Source organism: Mytilus californianus, unplaced genomic scaffold, assembly GCF_021869535.1.
Source record: "Mytilus californianus isolate M0D057914Y unplaced genomic scaffold, xbMytCali1.0.p SCAF_2, whole genome shotgun sequence".
In the NCBI taxonomy this organism is placed as follows: domain Eukaryota; kingdom Metazoa; phylum Mollusca; class Bivalvia; order Mytilida; family Mytilidae; genus Mytilus; species Mytilus californianus.
Window position 1 is genome coordinate 126,658,355 of NW_026262668.1, and position 18,660 is coordinate 126,677,014.

The 18,660-nt window shown below is 33.5% G+C and overlaps 2 protein-coding genes across 4 annotated transcripts in view; one reads left to right on the forward strand and one right to left on the reverse strand.

The window, feature by feature from the left end:
• LOC127730941 (chitin synthase chs-2-like) overlaps nucleotides 1-18,660 on the forward strand; it is a 134,871-nt gene that overhangs the window by 89,734 nt on the left and 26,477 nt on the right. For 2 of the 3 annotated variants that reach the window (XM_052239568.1, XM_052239567.1), the window contains exons 9-11: nucleotides 8,979-9,132; nucleotides 13,239-13,446; nucleotides 14,047-14,247. In XM_052239568.1, coding sequence (XP_052095528.1) covers nucleotides 8,979-9,132; nucleotides 13,239-13,446; nucleotides 14,047-14,247 — 563 coding nt within the window. The remainder of the gene's footprint in view (nucleotides 1-8,978; nucleotides 9,133-13,238; nucleotides 13,447-14,046; nucleotides 14,248-18,660) is intronic. The other variant, XM_052239569.1, reaches the window with a different exon arrangement.
• The window catches only part of LOC127730944 (uncharacterized), a 151,598-nt gene that overhangs the window by 70,071 nt on the left and 62,867 nt on the right, over nucleotides 1-18,660 (reverse strand). The gene's annotated exons all lie outside the window — the stretch shown is intronic.

The window sequence follows — 18,660 nt, forward strand, 5'->3', positions numbered from 1 at the left end:
AAACAAGGGTTTATATGGTACTCTCGAACGGATGTGTTCCTCGAAATCTATAAATACATACAGATTAAATGGAAAAAAGTTGACAACTTTAACTTTAAGCAAAGACAATTTTGAAGGTAAACATTGAACGAAGATTTGTTTACTGAAAATCTATATAAAATCAAAAATCAAAAGTAAAAAAAAAAATATGATTTGCATAAAAGTGGATTCAGGAGCCTGTAATTCAGTGGTTGTCGTTAGTTGCTGTGTTACATATTTGTTTTTCATTCATTTTTTTGTACATTAATTAGGCCGTTAGTTTTCTCGTTTGAATTGTTTTACATTTGTGATTTCGGGGCCTTTTATAGCTGACTATGCGGTCATTTTGTCAACAGAGTTAGATAACAGATTGATTCCGTTTATCAAAGAGAAATTATTTACACGCTTGTGTATTGAATTAAACATAATTGATCAAATAGAAATATTGAATAACCGTAAGATTTAAGTTCAATCTTGACCATAAGTATTGATAAATATAAATTTATAATCTATAAAATTGAGAATGGAAATGGGGAATGCGCCAAAGAGACAACAACCCGACCACAGAACAGACAACAGCAGAAGGTCACCAACAGGTCCTCAATGCAGCGAGAAATTCCCGCACCCGGAGGCGTTCTTCAGCTGGCCCCTAAACAAATATATATACTAGTTCAGTGATAATGAACGCCATACTAAACTCCAAATTGTACACAAGAAACTAAAATTAAAAATAATACAAGACTAACAAAGGCTAGAGGCTCCTGACTTGGGACAGGCGCAAAAATGCGGCGGGGTTAAACATGTTTATGAGATCTCAACCCTCCCCCTATACCTCTAGCCAATGTAGAAAAGTAAACGCATAACAATACGCACATTAAAATTCAGTTCAAGAGAAGTCCGAGTCTGATGTCAGAAGATGTAACCAAAGAAAATAAACAAAATGACAATAATACATAAATAACAACAGACTACTAGCAGTTAACTGACATGCCAGCTCCAGACTTCAATTAAACTGATTGAAAGATTATGTCTTCATCATATGAATATCAGGCACAATCCTTCCTGTTAGAGGTTTAGTATCATACCATCATAACATATATGAGAAGAACATAACCCGTGTCATGCCAACAACTGGTTTTTAAATAAATGTGTTTAGTACATTAACATGTTTCAGGTGTAAACAAATATTTCGGACATTTAAATTCATTATGAATTTCGAGATAATTACTATTGAATAAATTAAATATGCCTGGTGCATACGAAATGTACACGTTAATAAACTGTAATAGAAATCAACATCCTTAAATAGTTTTGAATAAAAAATTTAGTACAAAAATAATGTGTGACAATAATATATATTTGTAAACTGAAAGAACAGTAGTTCCATTTTTACCCGCTGACCCTTTATTAACTCTTAAAACGAAAATCAAATTGCTGATTGACATATGAATAATGGTGAAGATTGTAACAAAAATAGAAATTTTAAGGAACTCACATTCAAAGAAATATGGGAATGTGATATTTGAAATCAGTCTAGGAAGTCATTTACAGTTGTATTTGCCTATCTTTAGGACCTACTCTACTTACACTACCACGTTATTATTTATGACACTTCTAATACTTCCCACACATTAACTTCTTACATTTCCCACACATTTATTTCTTTTTTTTAGAGTAACATTTCTCCATCGACCACGCACAAGTCCAAGATCGCGGAAAATGGCAGACAATATAAATTAAATTCGTCCTGCATAGACGATATTTAGAGAGCATCGTCTTTATTGTAGCATGGGGTCGTACGGTTTTGTCAAGAAATACTTGAACAAAGCCAAGTGTAGTCACAGAAAAGACTAACCAAATTCAACATGAAACCAGTCATCATAATGAAACGGTTAAGAATACATCTTTTTCATATGATAAAAGTTATAAAGATAATAATACCGGTCACTACATTGATTTTTCATTGAAAGTCGACAAGTCAGTCGTTATTCTACTTGTGATTTGAAGCAGTATATTTTAATCAATTCGCCTTTAGTGTATTTAATTAATTGATTGGTAATTGCTTTACGCCACATCAGCACAAAAAGGCTTTATCGCGACGAGAGCTATTTTAAATATTATAACAAGACGTGTTTTTATAAATCAGACAAGTATTTCAATTTACTAAAACTTGAGTTTAAAGCGAAACTTATTTACAAATAGAATTTCATCAACGAGATAAATTGATAAAAACTAAAAATCATTTTAAACTTAGTGTATTTAAAATATTGTTTTGCCTATTACAACGCTTTTTTATTTACATAATGTATCAGTAACATCCATAAAAGATTAAATTCCTTCCATTGGCAAATCTTTGCAAGAATAACAATATATTTATCCGAGTGTTGGGACTATGGAAATTTAGAAATTTCAAAAGTGGACTTCTACCAATTTTTGGCCACGCAAATGGTCATTAATATATAACACATTTATATGATCAGATAAGCGTTAAGGCTGAAAATCTAAGCACTTTCTTTACTCAAAACCAATTATCTTTAATCGTACTGGTTTTGAGGCGGATTACAGATATAGTAATATGTGTTTCAAAATTAGGGCACTATTGTGAAGTTGCACGATTCGTATTGTAAGATTTACATCATTTATCTAATTAAAAGTAAATAGAACCCTAGACCAACTATGCTATAAAAATATAGCTTTCGTTTGTCGAGTAATGCCTTTCCTTGTCGGCCTTATCTAGAGTGGTGTACGTGATGTACAGTGGCAAGTAGATGGTATACTTTGCAGATCAGCTGTTTTTGTCTGTCGTGAAGGATAATACTTTCACTCACCATGTCGACACATCAAATTTTGAAGTTATCATATACGTCTTATGTGACAAGTTTTATCTAAAAATGCATTCTAAAAAAAACTGCAAAAAATTGAGAAATAAATATCAACTTCTCTATTGCCAATAATGTAGAATCATTAAGTTAAAAAAAGTAGAACGATTGCCATGTAATTAAAGTAAATATGGCATGGTATTGGTTGCAAAAATTTGATATTTTTCATTTAAATGCAATATTTCTTATTTAATTGATATATTTCTTCATTTAAATGCAATATTTCTTATTTAATTAATATATTTCTTCATTTAAATGCAATATTTTTTTATTTGAATGGTATATTTTTTCATTTAAATGCAATATTTTTTATTCAGATGGTATAATTTTTCATTCAAATGGTATAATTTTTCATTCAAATGGTATAATTTTCGTTCAAATGCAATATTTTTTATTCAATTGGTATAAAATGTCATTTGAATGCAATATTTTTTATTCAATTGGTATAGTAGTTTTTTATTTATATGCAATAATTGCATTATGGGAAATTCTTTGACGTCATAAGGTCAAATTTGCAACAACGTTTGTGATTGGTCGGTAATTGTTTGGATTTCTCCCCTTTCTTTCTAAACTTGAGTGACCAAGAATTAAAAAACGCGTCAGAATATCGCCCCTCTAACTAAATTTGGCGTTCGTGCGAGTTCGTGCACTGGCTGTTAATGCCAATAATGGCCAGGACGAGCAAAAAATGCGAGTGACAAGTAATAATAATTAATTTGACACACAACTTGTTCTTGGATAGAAACAGATGCCTGCGTGCATGGCAAAAAACACCTCCAATGAAAACCTTTTCTGAAGAAACTCTCCTACAGTCTACACATTGAAATAAAAAAAAAATACATAGCTAGCCCCCTCCCCCTTCTAAGTCCAGATACATGTAATCATGACGTTCTTTAGTGCTATATCATTTTTTACTTTTCTTGATCCTCAGAGACGTTGCAGGAAGGCACACATGAAAAAAGAATAAAAAGCATCCAGAACGTTACAATTATTTGGACTAAGCCCCCTCTTTTTTACTACATGTAGAAAAAAAATCACCTAATTACGACAGCAGAACCAGACACCCACAAGTAGAGACATAAGCTGTTATACTCCGGAACTAATTCTTTAATAAAGAAAATTCAGGATAAATTGGAACCAGTTAGTAACCCATGTTACAACAATATTCCTATGACATAGGACTTCACTATATGAGGCGTGAACTTCATATTTAATACTATCTATAATATGTGCTATCATGTGTTATGCTGCAAATCATTTTACATTTAGGATTCGTTGCTGAGCTTTTTTTTACTGTTCTCGTCTCCGAATCACTTAAATAGATTTTTTTTCAAGCCCCACAGTAGTTCAATAATTACTATATGTCTTTGCATAAATAAGTATGCAGGGCATATTTCAAAACATATTTTATCTTCAGGACTTTTAAATGATTGACTTTTCAATACTGCATTGGGAAGGGGGGTATACAAGTTTATTTTGTGACACATTATATAATATAATTAGGTATCCAACAAACTATATGATTGTACGTTTAGCTATTATCTAGACCCGTACACAATGTATATAATTAGACACATTTAACAGGGGCGGATACAAAACCTCGGTGTCTAGAGGGGGGTGGGGGAGTAAGTTCAAATTTAGATATTTGTATGGAGATGTATATATGCGAGTATTGGCAGTAATGGTTATGGTGTGTGTATGAGGGTAGGGGTTTCAGATCAAAGATCGTTTCTATAATTCTATATCTTTTAGTTTTTACAATTTCACTCTATTCCGTTTATCCTTTGATTTCTATTATATTTGTCCTAAACATGCGTGACATATTTGCCACTGGACATAAGGCAACCAAAAGTCAATCAACGTATTCTGTATATTTCATCATTTCTTTATTATGTTATCTATAGGTTTGGTCCCGCCCCTTATCTATTTTTTTGCACATTAGGGACAACATCAAAAGTTCAATGTAGGATAAAAAAAACTTAATTCATATAGTTTTTTTCACTGACCCCCTAACTTTCTTCGGAAGTGAGCCAGAAGAAGTCCATTTCTGTTTTTTTTTTGCATTGGGAAGATCTTCTGGCTCTCTTCCACCTCTTCTTTTTTGATAGGTTGACGGCAGAGGCACATAACAAACATGGCGTTGTTTAGTCTAAATGAAATTAATAAATTTATGAATGCAGATATATTAGAATGTGAGCTGTTTTATAAACGCTTTTATGGTATGGCAGCCTTAGTAGGACATCCCTGTAGGACGATAAGCTGGATAAATATATGAACTACACGGACAATAACAGTTAAGGGACGATTATTTGATATTCTAGGGAGGGGATTTTGATTGATTGGTGTTTAAAGCTACTTTCAACACTATTGGGCTATTCCGTGGTGGTCAGTTTAAATATATAGATGAAGGATGGGGAAGGGAAGAGAGGGCATTATTATTCATTTCAATCTGTCGCTAATTATGCCTATTTTTCAGCTCTTACCAGGCAACCATATTCATATATGAAATCCTTCTGTCCCCCACCCCAACAAATAAGTAAATATCAAATGGTTTTCCTCTTATTTAACACAAGTTTAAATTGATTGATTGTTTGTTGCTAATTTTAACGCCCAGTGAAAATTATTTCATGCTTGTTCAGGAAAACACGAGTTTAGAAGTCACGTATATAATATAAAAATGAAGAGATGGAATATGATTGCTAATAAGGCAACTATCTACCGGAGTTCAAATATGAAGTGGATGTAAGCAATTATAGATAAAGATAAGATAAGATAAGAAAAAAATATTTTAAGTCGGGTTACATGAAATACTACAAACATAAGCTCTGTAGAGCTTTTTGCCGTCATGTAGACAAATGCTTTTTGTAGACAATCGTAAGGCCTTCAACAATGACAAAAACCTGATACTGTAAAGTCGTCTATAAAAGGCCCGACATGAAAAGTGTGAACAATTCAAACGAAAAAACTAACAGCCTAATTATACATAACAAAACAATTTACAAAATATCAAATATGAGTGGAGACAGGAACCAACAACAGCCATTAAACTACAGCCTCCATCCCTGGGACAGGCAAATAAAGAATATGTCAGGGTGGATTTAAAAACGAAGATGTGGTATGATTGCAAATGAGACAACTAACCACAAGAGATCAAATGACACAGAAATCAACAGTTATAAGTCACCGTACGGCCTTCGACAATAAGCAAAGCCTACACCGCATAGTCAGCTATAAAAGGCCCCAAATCAAAAATGTAAAACAATTCAATCGAGAAAACTAACGGCCGAATTAATGTACAAAAAAATGATCGAGACACAAATATGTATAACAAAGCAACAAACGGCAACCACTGAATTACAGGCTCCTGACTTGGGACAAGCACATACATACAGAATGTGGCGGGGTTAAACATGTTAGCGGGATCCCAATCCTCCCCCTAATCTGGGACAGCGGTGTAACAATACAACAACATGTTTGTGAGCAACCCATCCCGAAGCTGGGACAGTAGTGTAACAGTACAATAAAATAACAACCTGCACAAATCAACAAATTAACTCAAAAGATCGGTACGAGACACACAAAAAACTAACATTAAGACAATAGACACAAAGCACCGACATAAGAGTATTTGCAATTACTTGAAGTTTGCTCAAACCTAATTACAACTGGTACTGAAATAAATCTTGTTCTCCCAGACTGAGTTATCAATCAATACACAACGCGCGGCAAAGGATTTATTAAAAAAAGAAAACAGTCTGAGAAACGTCTGGTTTACGTTGTATACAGATATAAGAAGATGTGGTATGAGTGCCGATGAGACAACTCTCCATCCAATTCATAATTTGTAAATGTAAACCATTAAAGGTCAACGTACGGTCTTCAACACGGAGCCTTGGCTCAACCCGAACAGCAAGCTATAAAGGGCCCCCAAAAAATTAGTAGTGTAAAACCATTCAAACAGGAAAACCAACGGTGTCTAATCTATTTAAAAAAAAACGATATACTTGCATATAAATCCATATACAATGAAACGGTTTTTGAAAAGTGGACTGAACGTTTCAAATGACCATCGAAATTTTGCAATAGAAATACTAGTTATGACCAAAAGATTTTAACAGCCAGTGCAGGACTCGCACGAATGTTAGATTTAGTTAGAGGGGCGATATTCTGGCGCGTTTTTTAATTCTTGGTCACCCATGTTTAGAAAGAAAGGGGAGAAATCCAAACAATTTCCGACCAATCACAAACGTTGTTGCAAATTTGACCTTATGACGTCAAAGAATTTCCCATAATGCAATTATTGCATATAAATAATAAACTACTATACCAATTGAATAAAAAATATTGCATTCAAATGACATTTTATACCAATTGAATAAAAACTATTGCATTTGAATGAAAATTATACCATTTGAATGAAAAATTATACCATCTGAATGAAACATTATACCATTTGAATGAAAAATTATACCATTTGAATAAAAAATATTGCATTTAAATGAAAAAATATACCATTCAAATAAAAAAATATTGCATTTAAATGAAGAAATATACCAATTATAAATATCAAATTTTTGCAACCAATACCATGCCATAAGTAAAGTGCACTGGCACTCGTGTTCTTGAAATTGTTTAATATTGTATCTTATAATGTGATCCTTCGTACTCTTAATTATTGGTGAAGATTTAGAAAAATTAAAGAATGGTAAAGATAATGAATGAACTAGGTAAATTAGTGACAATATTGAATTGTTTTAGAGACACTTCCTCAGTCTGTTTTTATTTATTCTTTACTAGTTGTATTTTATCTTTACTTAATTCTTTTATAGTGACCTGAACATGGCCTACCATAATTTAGGTGTTACATTTCAACCCGTCGAATGTAGTTTTATAATTATTTCACCATCAACACATTATTAAGGAGGTTGATTTTGTATTTTAAAAACCTTCCCAAAATATTCCAATCTATTCATTCGATATTGTTATGATAATATGACAGGCGATAAACAAATAGAATATACATATGCTTTATATTTTAGCTGGTATTTGCCTTTGCAATTGCAGGAGAAATAAAGCTAAATTACAAAACGTTCGTCCAATGGTTACTTGCAACTGTTGCTTGAAGAGGAAAACATATCCATGTGAAATTAATACCAAGTTGCAGCTAAAAATCCTCCAAAATATTTTTAGTATGATTCATAAAACAGACGAATATCTTGGCATTGCACAATGTCAAATTTTTCGCTGGCTATTAATGACGTCTTTACACTAAATCCATTGGATGTTGGATGTGAACTGATTGATATTTTAGTCTTGGACGCATAATTTTTTAATTAGTTGTTATTGGCTTTGAACTAACTGTCAGTAACTGCGAGTACTCAGATCTGTACATGGTGTCTTTTCTTAAGGAATATATAAATACCATGCAACGTCCGGTCTGTGTTTTTGTTAAATGTTGTTCTGCTTTGTATCATCGATCTGATGAGTTAAGCATTTTTAACTGATTTTTATAAGTTTGGATCTTATGTTGTACTGTTACACTACGGTCACAGATTAGGGGTAGGGTTTAGCGTCATCAAACCAGTTTGATCCCGCCACATTCTGTATTTGCCTGTCCCAAGTCGGGAGCCTGTAATTCAGTGGTTGTCGTTTGTTGCTATATATCATTTTTTTTTTCGTTTATTGTTTTGTACATAAATCAGCCTCTTAGTTTCCTCGTTTGAATCGTTAATGCATTTGTCATTACGGGGCCTTTTATAGCTGACTATGCGGTATGGGTTTTGCTCATTGTTGAAGGCCGTACGGTGACCTATAGTTGTAAATATCTATGTCATTTAGTCTCTGGTGAAGAGTTGTCTCATTGGCAACTATACCATATTATTTTTACATCAATTATTTTCAAAAGTTCAATGAAGGCTCCCACTTCGTACTACGATTGGTACAGTAGCAAATCGGGGAAACTTCTAACCTGTCAACGGACCAGTGTCGCACCGTTTTGAGTGCATGCGATTCCCTCAGTTTTTGGTAACAGAACAGTTTTTATTTATACTTCTTTGATCAATCTTTTTTTTCAAATTCAAGCTCTTTTCATAAAAGAAGAATATTATTTGATGGTGGCGATATGTTGAGAACACCATATGGCGCACGGATAACTTGGAAACTACCAGGAGGGAATGATTTAGTCGTTCATCTAAAGGATAAGAACAAAATACGGCACAAAAAACGATGGAGTCAGGTAATAATATTAGACCTACCTAATATTTTACAGTGTCTGCAGAATATGAATATAGTAGATATGCTTAAAAAACTTAATGTAAAGTAACATATAAACAGTTGTTTTGGCCCCTTTTTGTCCCCTTATTCCTAAACAATTAAGACAATAACCCCAAAAATCATTCCCAAACTTCCTTTTGTAGTATGGGTACTTGTGGTACAATTTGATAGAGATCCATACTACTAGTTACATAGTTTGCTAGTGACCTAATACGATATATATGGGGTTAGTAAATTTCCCCATATGGAATTTACTGACCCCATATATATCGTATTAGGTCACTAGCACACTATGTAACGAATTTATCTTACCGACTATCTTAACATGTGGTATTTAGACTAGTGGCGGCAGCCTATCAATTAAGAACCTATACTTCCATTGGTCTATACAAAAACAAATGCCAACAATAACAACTTGTTAGCTTTAAATGTGTTTTATGAATTAATTTCAATAGTTCATCATCAATTTATTCGTCTGTTAAAACCTTTAAGATTTTTCCTCAACACCGTGTTGATTTTATAAAGGGACGTAACACCACTACTTACCGTGTAATGAAATAAGCCCCGCCTACTAACCCAATATGTAATATACACGGTCTCCACGCGGTTGCTTTTAACCAATCATATTCTTAGAAATGTATAGGAGGTAAGATAAACTTATATACTCAAGTTATTGTCTGGAAACAAAATGTCTTCGGACGAAGACGACATCGCCATACCATTATACGACCGAAAATTTATAAATATAAAAAATTGAATATAACCTTTCAATTCCAAAAAAATTAAAAGCCCCCCTTAATTTCCTCCTTTCCCCTCTTTTTGGGGTTACAAATCACTGGTCCCTTACAGGAGTCATTACCCTTTCACTGATCAATTTTTGCCCATTTTTTGTGTCTATTTGTACTAATATCTTGAGAAAAGTAATATATTAAGAGAAACTTGAACAGCTAAAATGATCAGCAAGGCAAAATTTACAAAAAATGAACATACTTGACATTTATGTATCAACTACTTAGAGAAGAAACTGCCTCTAAATATAAAAGACATTTTCAATGGAAACAAAATATTTTGGTTGCTTCCTTTCTGAAACAAATTATGTCTTTTTCAAGAAATTAGGAATCAAACATTCACATCTTCTTATTTCTATTTAAAAAAAAAACAAAAAAAAAGATAAATGGTCTGCACCTTAGCCATGTTTACAGTTCTTGAGTCTCGAGGTGTATATAAGAGCGGATTCTTATAAAACCTTTTATATTGCGGGTTACTGTTTAGTTGAAGCTGTTGAAATAAATGCACGAAAACGTAAAAAAATAATCTGTGTGCAAATGTAATGCCACGAGTTGAAGTTCATCCCATATCTCCTTTCATCAATAACCGAGGGGGGATGGACTACTGTCTCACTAGCCTATCAGCACTAATGTTGTGAGTTCGAATCCCGCACAAGAAGGCAGGTAAGCTCAACTCCAATCTTAATTGTCAGTTTAAACTTTTCCTATCGAAGGTCGGGGCTTCTTTCCTGGCACTACGGCTTCCTCCACTAATTTAAACTGACTGCCTCGAAATAGCAAAATACTGGCGTTAAACACCAATTAATCAAACAATTAACCAATCAATCATCCATACCGGTATACTTATGCATGAGTAGAAAATTTTATAGCTATTGTTATGAAATACTTTTAAAAATGACAGTTATTTAATTGGTATAGTAAATGAATTAAGATAAAGCGGAAATTCACAAAGAGGGAATTTATACCGGTAAAGCTGTCTTTTGCAATAAAAATTGTTTAATATTTTCGCCGTAGCAGGGAAATTCTTCAACTGGCTCCCTTTTTAGCTCACCTGGCCCCATGGGCCAAGTGAGCTTTTCTCATCTCTTGGCGTCCGTCGTCCGTCGTCGTCGTCCGTTAACTTTTACAAAAAGCTTCTCCTCTGAAACTACTAGGCCAAATTTAACCAAACTTGTCTACAATCATTATTTGTGTATCTAGTTTTAAAAATGTGTCCGATGATCCCGCCTGCCAACCAACATGACCGCCATGGCAAAAAATAGAATATAGGGTAAAAATGCAACTTTTGTCTATTATTTTAAAAACCGATATGAATAGAGAAAATCTGACAAAATGTTGAGCTCTATCAATTGTCCTTGTCAAAATTTTCAGACGGCTTCTTATAGGATTTATTGCCCTTAAATGACAAATTTTACCATTTTGTTTTCATTTTTGGCTATTATCTTGAAAACTATAAAAGATACAGAGAAACATTAAATTGCAAAAATGATAGGCAAGACAAGTTCTACAAATAAGTTAACATTGTCGAAATCGTCAGCCGACTCGTTATTAGAGTTATTGCCCTTTGATGATATTTTTTTACCAATTTTTTGCGTTTTTGCCTTATATCTTAAAAATTACAATAGATAAATAGAAACTTAAATAAGCAAACATGATCAGCAAAAAAAGATCTACAATTAAGACAATATAGAGGAAATCGTCCAACGTCTCCTTGGAGTTATTGCTTTTTAATGACGATTTTTGGGGTTTTGCCTTACATGATAAAAATTATAATAGATTAATAGACACTTTAAATCACAAAAATAATCATTAAGGCAAAATCTACAATAAAGTCACATTTCGCTGATGGTAGTAGGCTGTCACTCTGTATAGGAGTGATTGCTAAGCCCCTTAAATAAAGATTTTATTTTTACCCTCTTTTGTGTTTTGAGCAAAAACTAAAGAAGACAGAGAGAAACTAAACAGACTAAATGATCAGCAATACAAGTTCAACAAAACTGATTTTTGTCAAGAATTCTATTCTCGTCTACAATGTTGTAGAGTGTCCTTTGTTGAATATGCATATAGACCAAGGTGAGCGACACAGGCTCTTTAGAGCCTATAGTTAATGGGTCTTAAACTTCCTCCGAAATGTTTGAAACGTTGATTTTTGTTAAATTGTACTGTCTCATTTTTTTCTATAAATTGCACTTTCGGAAGCTGAAACAAGGCTGGAGCTGCTAGATCAGAAACAGTAAACTGCCATTCATAAAAATAATGCAGAATATCCTCTGGTAGATCAAATATTTGAACTCCATGTGCTCACTACACAGTCGAAGACCCATAATTTAATAACTTTAGCCGTATGTTCATTATTGAAAACCCATTGATTAAAACTAAACTTTGCAATTCATATTTTGACAATTTTCCAACAATATCAGATGTGATTTATTTTCATCTTTAAAACGAGGTACCAACGTGCTAAGGTTTATCACTTTTCAAATCTTAATCATTTTCCAAACAATAGCTATATATTTGATCCGAGTTTATAGTAATTCCGAAGAAGCAGATCGGAATCAGTAATCAGTCTAATCGTAATCATGTTCATTGATCATAACAACGATGAAAGCACATTATATAAGGACGTTTTGACATCATATAATGAAGTAAACCGAACCACATCATATCTTTTCATAATTTATTCTATCTCATAGATTTCTTTTTATTTACAAAAAAAAGTGTTTTATCATGAATTATCTATGCAAATTTTTGCAATTGTCTACGAATTGTAGCTTGAAAACTAGCACAGTGACCTATACTTTTTATCGTAGTTTTTTTAAAAGCATGGTTAAATCTACATTTTGGCAAAGTATAGGAAAATTCAATCTGAGGAAATCTATACTGATGATCCACCTTAAATCATTTCGTTCGTTTGAGATATCTTGTCCAGTTTAAGACAATACCGTAAGTTTAAATAAAACCCGTAAAAGAGGTGACCGATTGAGATCTAACTTGAAACAGGTAGTACTGTTTTTAACTTGTTATTCAATACAATTGTAGTAACAATATATGTCATCACCTGTAATTGAATTAATTTTTTTCCTATTGATCTTTGAGTATAAGTTTAATTACTATGTTGTCATAACGAGGAAGATACGTTCCTGTTAATCTTGTAGACGCGAAACATGTAACATATGAAATGTAATTCATCCGCCATTTTCAAACCATACTTCACATTTAGTTGTTATAGTGGTTTTCTATTTTCTAAATCGTTTTTTTGTTTCATTTGTTATGAAAATAGGTGATGTACATGAATTATATATTAAAATGGAAGTTGCAAAACAAGTTCGGCAGATCTGGCCTTCAAGATGCAGCAGAAAATACGTTTCTCTTGGCCCTTGATGGAGACGTCAAATTTGAGCCAGAAGCAGTTCTAAGCTTAATGAGACGAATGAACAAATCAAAAATCGTTGGTGCTGCATGTGGGAGGATTCATCCAATCGGTACAGGTATAAACTGTTAAGATGTATAAATGAAAGGATTTAATTACTTTTTGGTGAAAAATAAAAGATTCAAGATGAACCACATTGCAATACAATGCGGACTTAGTTTTGAATGAAATAATTAGAATGTGGAAATACATGTTTTCTTCTGTAGTCTTTTTTCTTCTGTTAAAGTTGCTTTAAATATAAAAATAAGAAGATGTGGTATGATTGCCAATGAGACAACTTCCTAAGAGAGACCAAACTGACGTAAATGTAACCAATTACAGGTCACTGTGCGACTTTCTAAAATGCGCAAAACTCAAACCGCAAACCAAGCTATAAAAGTCATGACAAATGTAAAAAAAAAAATAAAACGACAAAAATTAAAGGTCTGACTTATGTTCAAATAAACAAACGAAAAACAAATATACAGAGAGTGGCAGGGTTAAACATATTTGCGGTTAGCCAACCCTCCTTCTAGCCTGGACAGTGGTGTAACAGCACATCAAAAATACAAATTATAGAAATCAGTTGGAAAAGGCTTGACTTATCAGATCGACACAAAGCAAACACAAAACAACACCTAACAAAAAGACTTAAGCCACAAAGTGCTTGTATTTTCAGGTCCTATGGTGTGGTATCAGCAATTTGAGTATGCAATCAGTCATTGGTTACAAAAAGCAACAGAACACGTGATTGGCTGTGTATTGTGCAGTCCTGGTTGTTTTAGCTTATTTCGTGGTTCTGCACTATTACACTCCGACACTCTGGAAACGTATACAACCGTAGCCTCTGAAGCTAAACAGTATGTTCAGTATGACCAAGGTACCTATGTGGATAAAGTTATAGATAGTTAGTTATATAGCCATTAATTCGGTACGGTCATGAAAATATGGATATTACTAGTATTTTATTGAAATTTACTGTTCTGAAACTTTGGAAATCTTTTGAAATAAAGGAAGATATCTCCCTGATGGAAACATGTAACTTTGATTCCATGACCGAGTTTGTTTATGGCTTGATCTTTTCCTTAAAATTGACACATATGAACGACTTCAAATTAGAATCTATGACAAGCATGATCACTTTCCAATCATCAAATTTCCACTCCTCTGCAGTAACATAACCTTTGTCCTGTCGTATGTCGTTAACATATCTCAGTTGATACGTTACGCTCGTGCATATTCACAGGATACGGAATTCATTTGCAGGGTTGGGCTCCTTGAGCAAAAAAATGCTCCAATGCAGAGCTGAGAAAGAACGAATGAAATCGTGCTTCATAAGCTCTATGGTCAATACAACGAATTAATTGACTGATACAATATTTCTGTGTCTTAACTCATTAGCGACATATTTCCCCAGTCTTAGATCTTTAGATACTTGAATGGACGTCTAATCTGTTGTGTCCTATTCCCAATTGTGATATTTTGACTGAGGGGGATCTGCATGGCGGGTGATTCATGTACAATAGGAGACAATTACCAAGTCGACGCGACCGACCTGGCTTCTTTTGAAATTCATGCGATTGTCTCAGGTATTTTTTGTTTCCTTGATTTTTTAATACGATTTTAAAATAAATCAATTATAGTTGCTTTACTTTGGCCATATTTTTGGTACTTTTGGATTTATTAGCTCTTTAAAGTTGGTAATAGTTTTTGGATTTTCATATATTTTGTCCTCGAGCATCTCTGGCGAGTCAATTATTGTCGAAATGTGTTGTGGTGAACAAAAGTGGTACTGTTAGTATTATTATGGTTACTTTATTTATTAACAAAAATATTTTTATTACAACACAATTATTCTGAATGCAATAAAGCTTGCTAGTATAAACAAATATTTTCCTACTTAAAATAGGCAGCATGCCTTGTATATGTTATGTCACTGCTATAAAGGTATTTATACTCTTTTGCCCCCTTCTTAGCCGATTTATACTTTCCACGACAGTTAAGTATCTTTTTCAAAATCAAGTTGTAGTTCGGTTGATTCCTTTCTCTTTTCACTATCTCAGCAGATATTTCTTTACAGTTCTTGACAGTTAGATAAAATTGTTAATAATAAAATATCTCTAGTGAAAACAAAAAGTAGGACTCTCGATTCCTTGGTATATTTATATCGTTTGATGTTTTCGCATTAATTTACAACATTTAAAACGCTTCAAAGAAATATTTCAGTCAAAATTTAACAATCGGAATTGTTTAGCATCTAGCAACTTATTAACTTTGTTTCTATATACCAGTTTTGCACAGGCACTTGTCTCTGAAAAAATACCTTTGATAAAAATAAGATGTGGTTTGATTCCCAATGAAACAACTCTCCACAAGAGACCAATTGACATAGAAGTTAACAACTATAGGTCACTGTACGGCCTTAAACAATAAACAAAACCCATACCGCCTAGTCAGTATACATTAATATAACACAAAGTACCAAACTCGACGTATATTTGAGAAATGTCACTCGGTCGCACACTCCGTTACATTTCGATTCTGCGGTTGTTTATCTCAGTGAAACTTGTTATGCCGTAAATCTACATTGAATTATCTACAAAATGGAGATTAACATGATTACTTCTATTGTCGGAATCTTTCGTTACAGGCCTTCTGAGTATGTCAATCGTCAAATTCCTTTCGTTCTCTCACAGTCAAATTGCAATGTTAATCTCGCATGATTTTCAACGTTTTCTCTTTTTTCTGAGTGATTGATTAATGCTTGTGTTTCGTCGGTTTAGAGAATAAAAGGTCTCTATCATTTCCATCGCTGAATTTGATCTTTATTCAAATCGTTGCAACAAATCATGAATCATTGATCAAAAGTGACTGAAAAGAAGGGCAGAATATACAAAAGGGACAATGAAAAATCATTAGTTGAATAAATACAGAAATTTTTTCACTTGAAAGAATAAAACAACATACCAACTATAGTTTACACCACAAACATAAAGACTACGCAACACGAACCCAATCACCATACTCGGCGACTCTCAAAGGATAAGCAGATTATTCTCCACAAGTGCATTCGTATTGTCATTTGCGAGTAAGCCGTTGTTGTTAAGTCTCATTCGTTGGTGTCACAATCGATAGAAAGAGGACGGGATTGTGGCAATGGTAGTTGGAACACATTTTTTCGCGCCTTTTTTCTTTTAGTTTTTCAACGCTATCAATCAAATCATTTTTTCAAAATTTAACACTTTAAGGTATGGGGAAAATCTGGATTCAGAATTTTTTTTGTCATCTGCTTGACCACAATATTTTTTTCCATTAAATTGGGGATCAGAATATTTTTTTATTCTTTTTTAAGGAAAAAACCATACCCCCCCCCCCCCCCCCTCCCCGCACAAATTATTGTACATTATTTTGAGGTTCATTGTATTATACAGTATTCTGTTCAGAGTACGCGACTTAGGTTCAGATATACGATACAAACTGATTAGAGAAATGTTTAAATTTTGTTATTTTCTTGAATAGTATATAAATAACACATACCTGAGAGGATGATAGAGCAGATTATTATCCCGAGAAAAGATTGTCAACCAATCCAAATCTGGCATTTTAACGTGAAGTATAATAATAATCAAATATTTACCACTGGATTTAAGCAATCAGCAATCAATTATTTTACTAGCAGGAAAGTAGTGACAAAATGCCGGTTCTGCTGCACTTTCAATTTTACAATAGAAAGTGAAATTGAAAGTAGGAAAGTGAAAGTAAAAAATTTAAATCGAACCCGACAGTAAAAAATGAAGAGACTCTAAAATGTAAAGACCTCCCCACCGGAGTAAGTAACCAAATTTTAGAGGTGATCGAAGTAGATGGCAAGTTTGGGAAGAGAGAGTAGTATACTCACCTTGAAAAGTAGGGAATGGGAGATGTTTAGGGTGTGGGCCTGCAGGGGGTTAAACAGAGAGAAGGGACCCTTTGCAGGAACCTTCGTGTGAGAAGTACAGGTTTTAAAATAAGTTAAAAGACTAAACAAGTGTATTTCTCATACGATATTGTGAGAAAGTAAATCTCTTACTCCTAGTCAAAAGAACAATCAATTTCCTACTTTTACTTTAACACCTCTTTACTCCTAGTCAAAACCCTAGCTAAAACTAGATTAAAAAATAAGTTGATCATGGTGTGTAATGGGTGATTATGGAACATTTTCCCTTCCGGCGCATGCGTTGTAAGGTCTTTCTTATGTTGTCGTTATGTTCGTTGTTCATCGTAGTAAGAGTCTAAGCATGTAAAAAATTAGAAAATTGAAAAACGTCCTTAAGGACGTTCGCTACTCTGTTTCAAAATAACAAGCTTTTAAAAAGACTGTTATAAATTGATAGTATATAAATAAAGGAACTATAAAAGCAGAAACAAATGAAGGTTCCGTAAGCTTGTTTTCGAGATACCGGTATAAGCCATTGGAAATTTGGCGGGAAATGATTCTCTCTAGATTTTGCATACATTTAACATTGGCACCTTTTTTTCTGTCAAAAAGTATGAAAAAAATAACAAGGATTTAATAAGATTTTTAAAGATGACATTTTAAACTATATGTAATCGAATTGTGAAAAGTGAAAAGTAAAGTAGGGGTTAGTGGGCAAAAATGTTTAATGGGACTACATGGATAAAACCAGAGGATTTCAAATATCTGGCAAAAAATCAAAAAACAAGAGGAGCGAACATCCTTAAAGAGAGATGTTAATATAAGTAACAACATTTGTTCAACATAAGAAGACATGCTTGGTCCATCTGGACTGTCATCGTCTTAATTTATACCAAGTGAAAGCGGCGGTGCTAAATTTGTTAAAAATTGTAGCGCAAAACTGAAGAGGAATAAGGGGTCTTGTAAGAATTAACCTGGAACAGACGGACAGTGTGGGAAACATAGAAAACAACTGCGTCGGCAGAACGATGACGAACCCATTTCAATCGAAGGCAAAATCCTTGTGAAAGAGACCATGAAGGAGCTCCGTAAGATAGCTAAGGATGAGGATTTGAGGGGGTACAGCAGGAAATCAAAGGAGACGTTATCCAAGCTCACTGAGGAAAAAACCAACAGCAAATTTACTCATGAAGAGGATTTTACCCAAAAATAGAGCTTACAACACTCGCAAAGAGACGAGGTATAACCAAGTACTCTCGATTAAGGCAGACGATCTACTCCAATTTGTAAGAAATGCACCTGTTGAAGACAAAAAAAAGTCACTGATAGAATAGAAGCGCTCAATGGTGTATTTGATACGGTGACTATTGAGCCTTT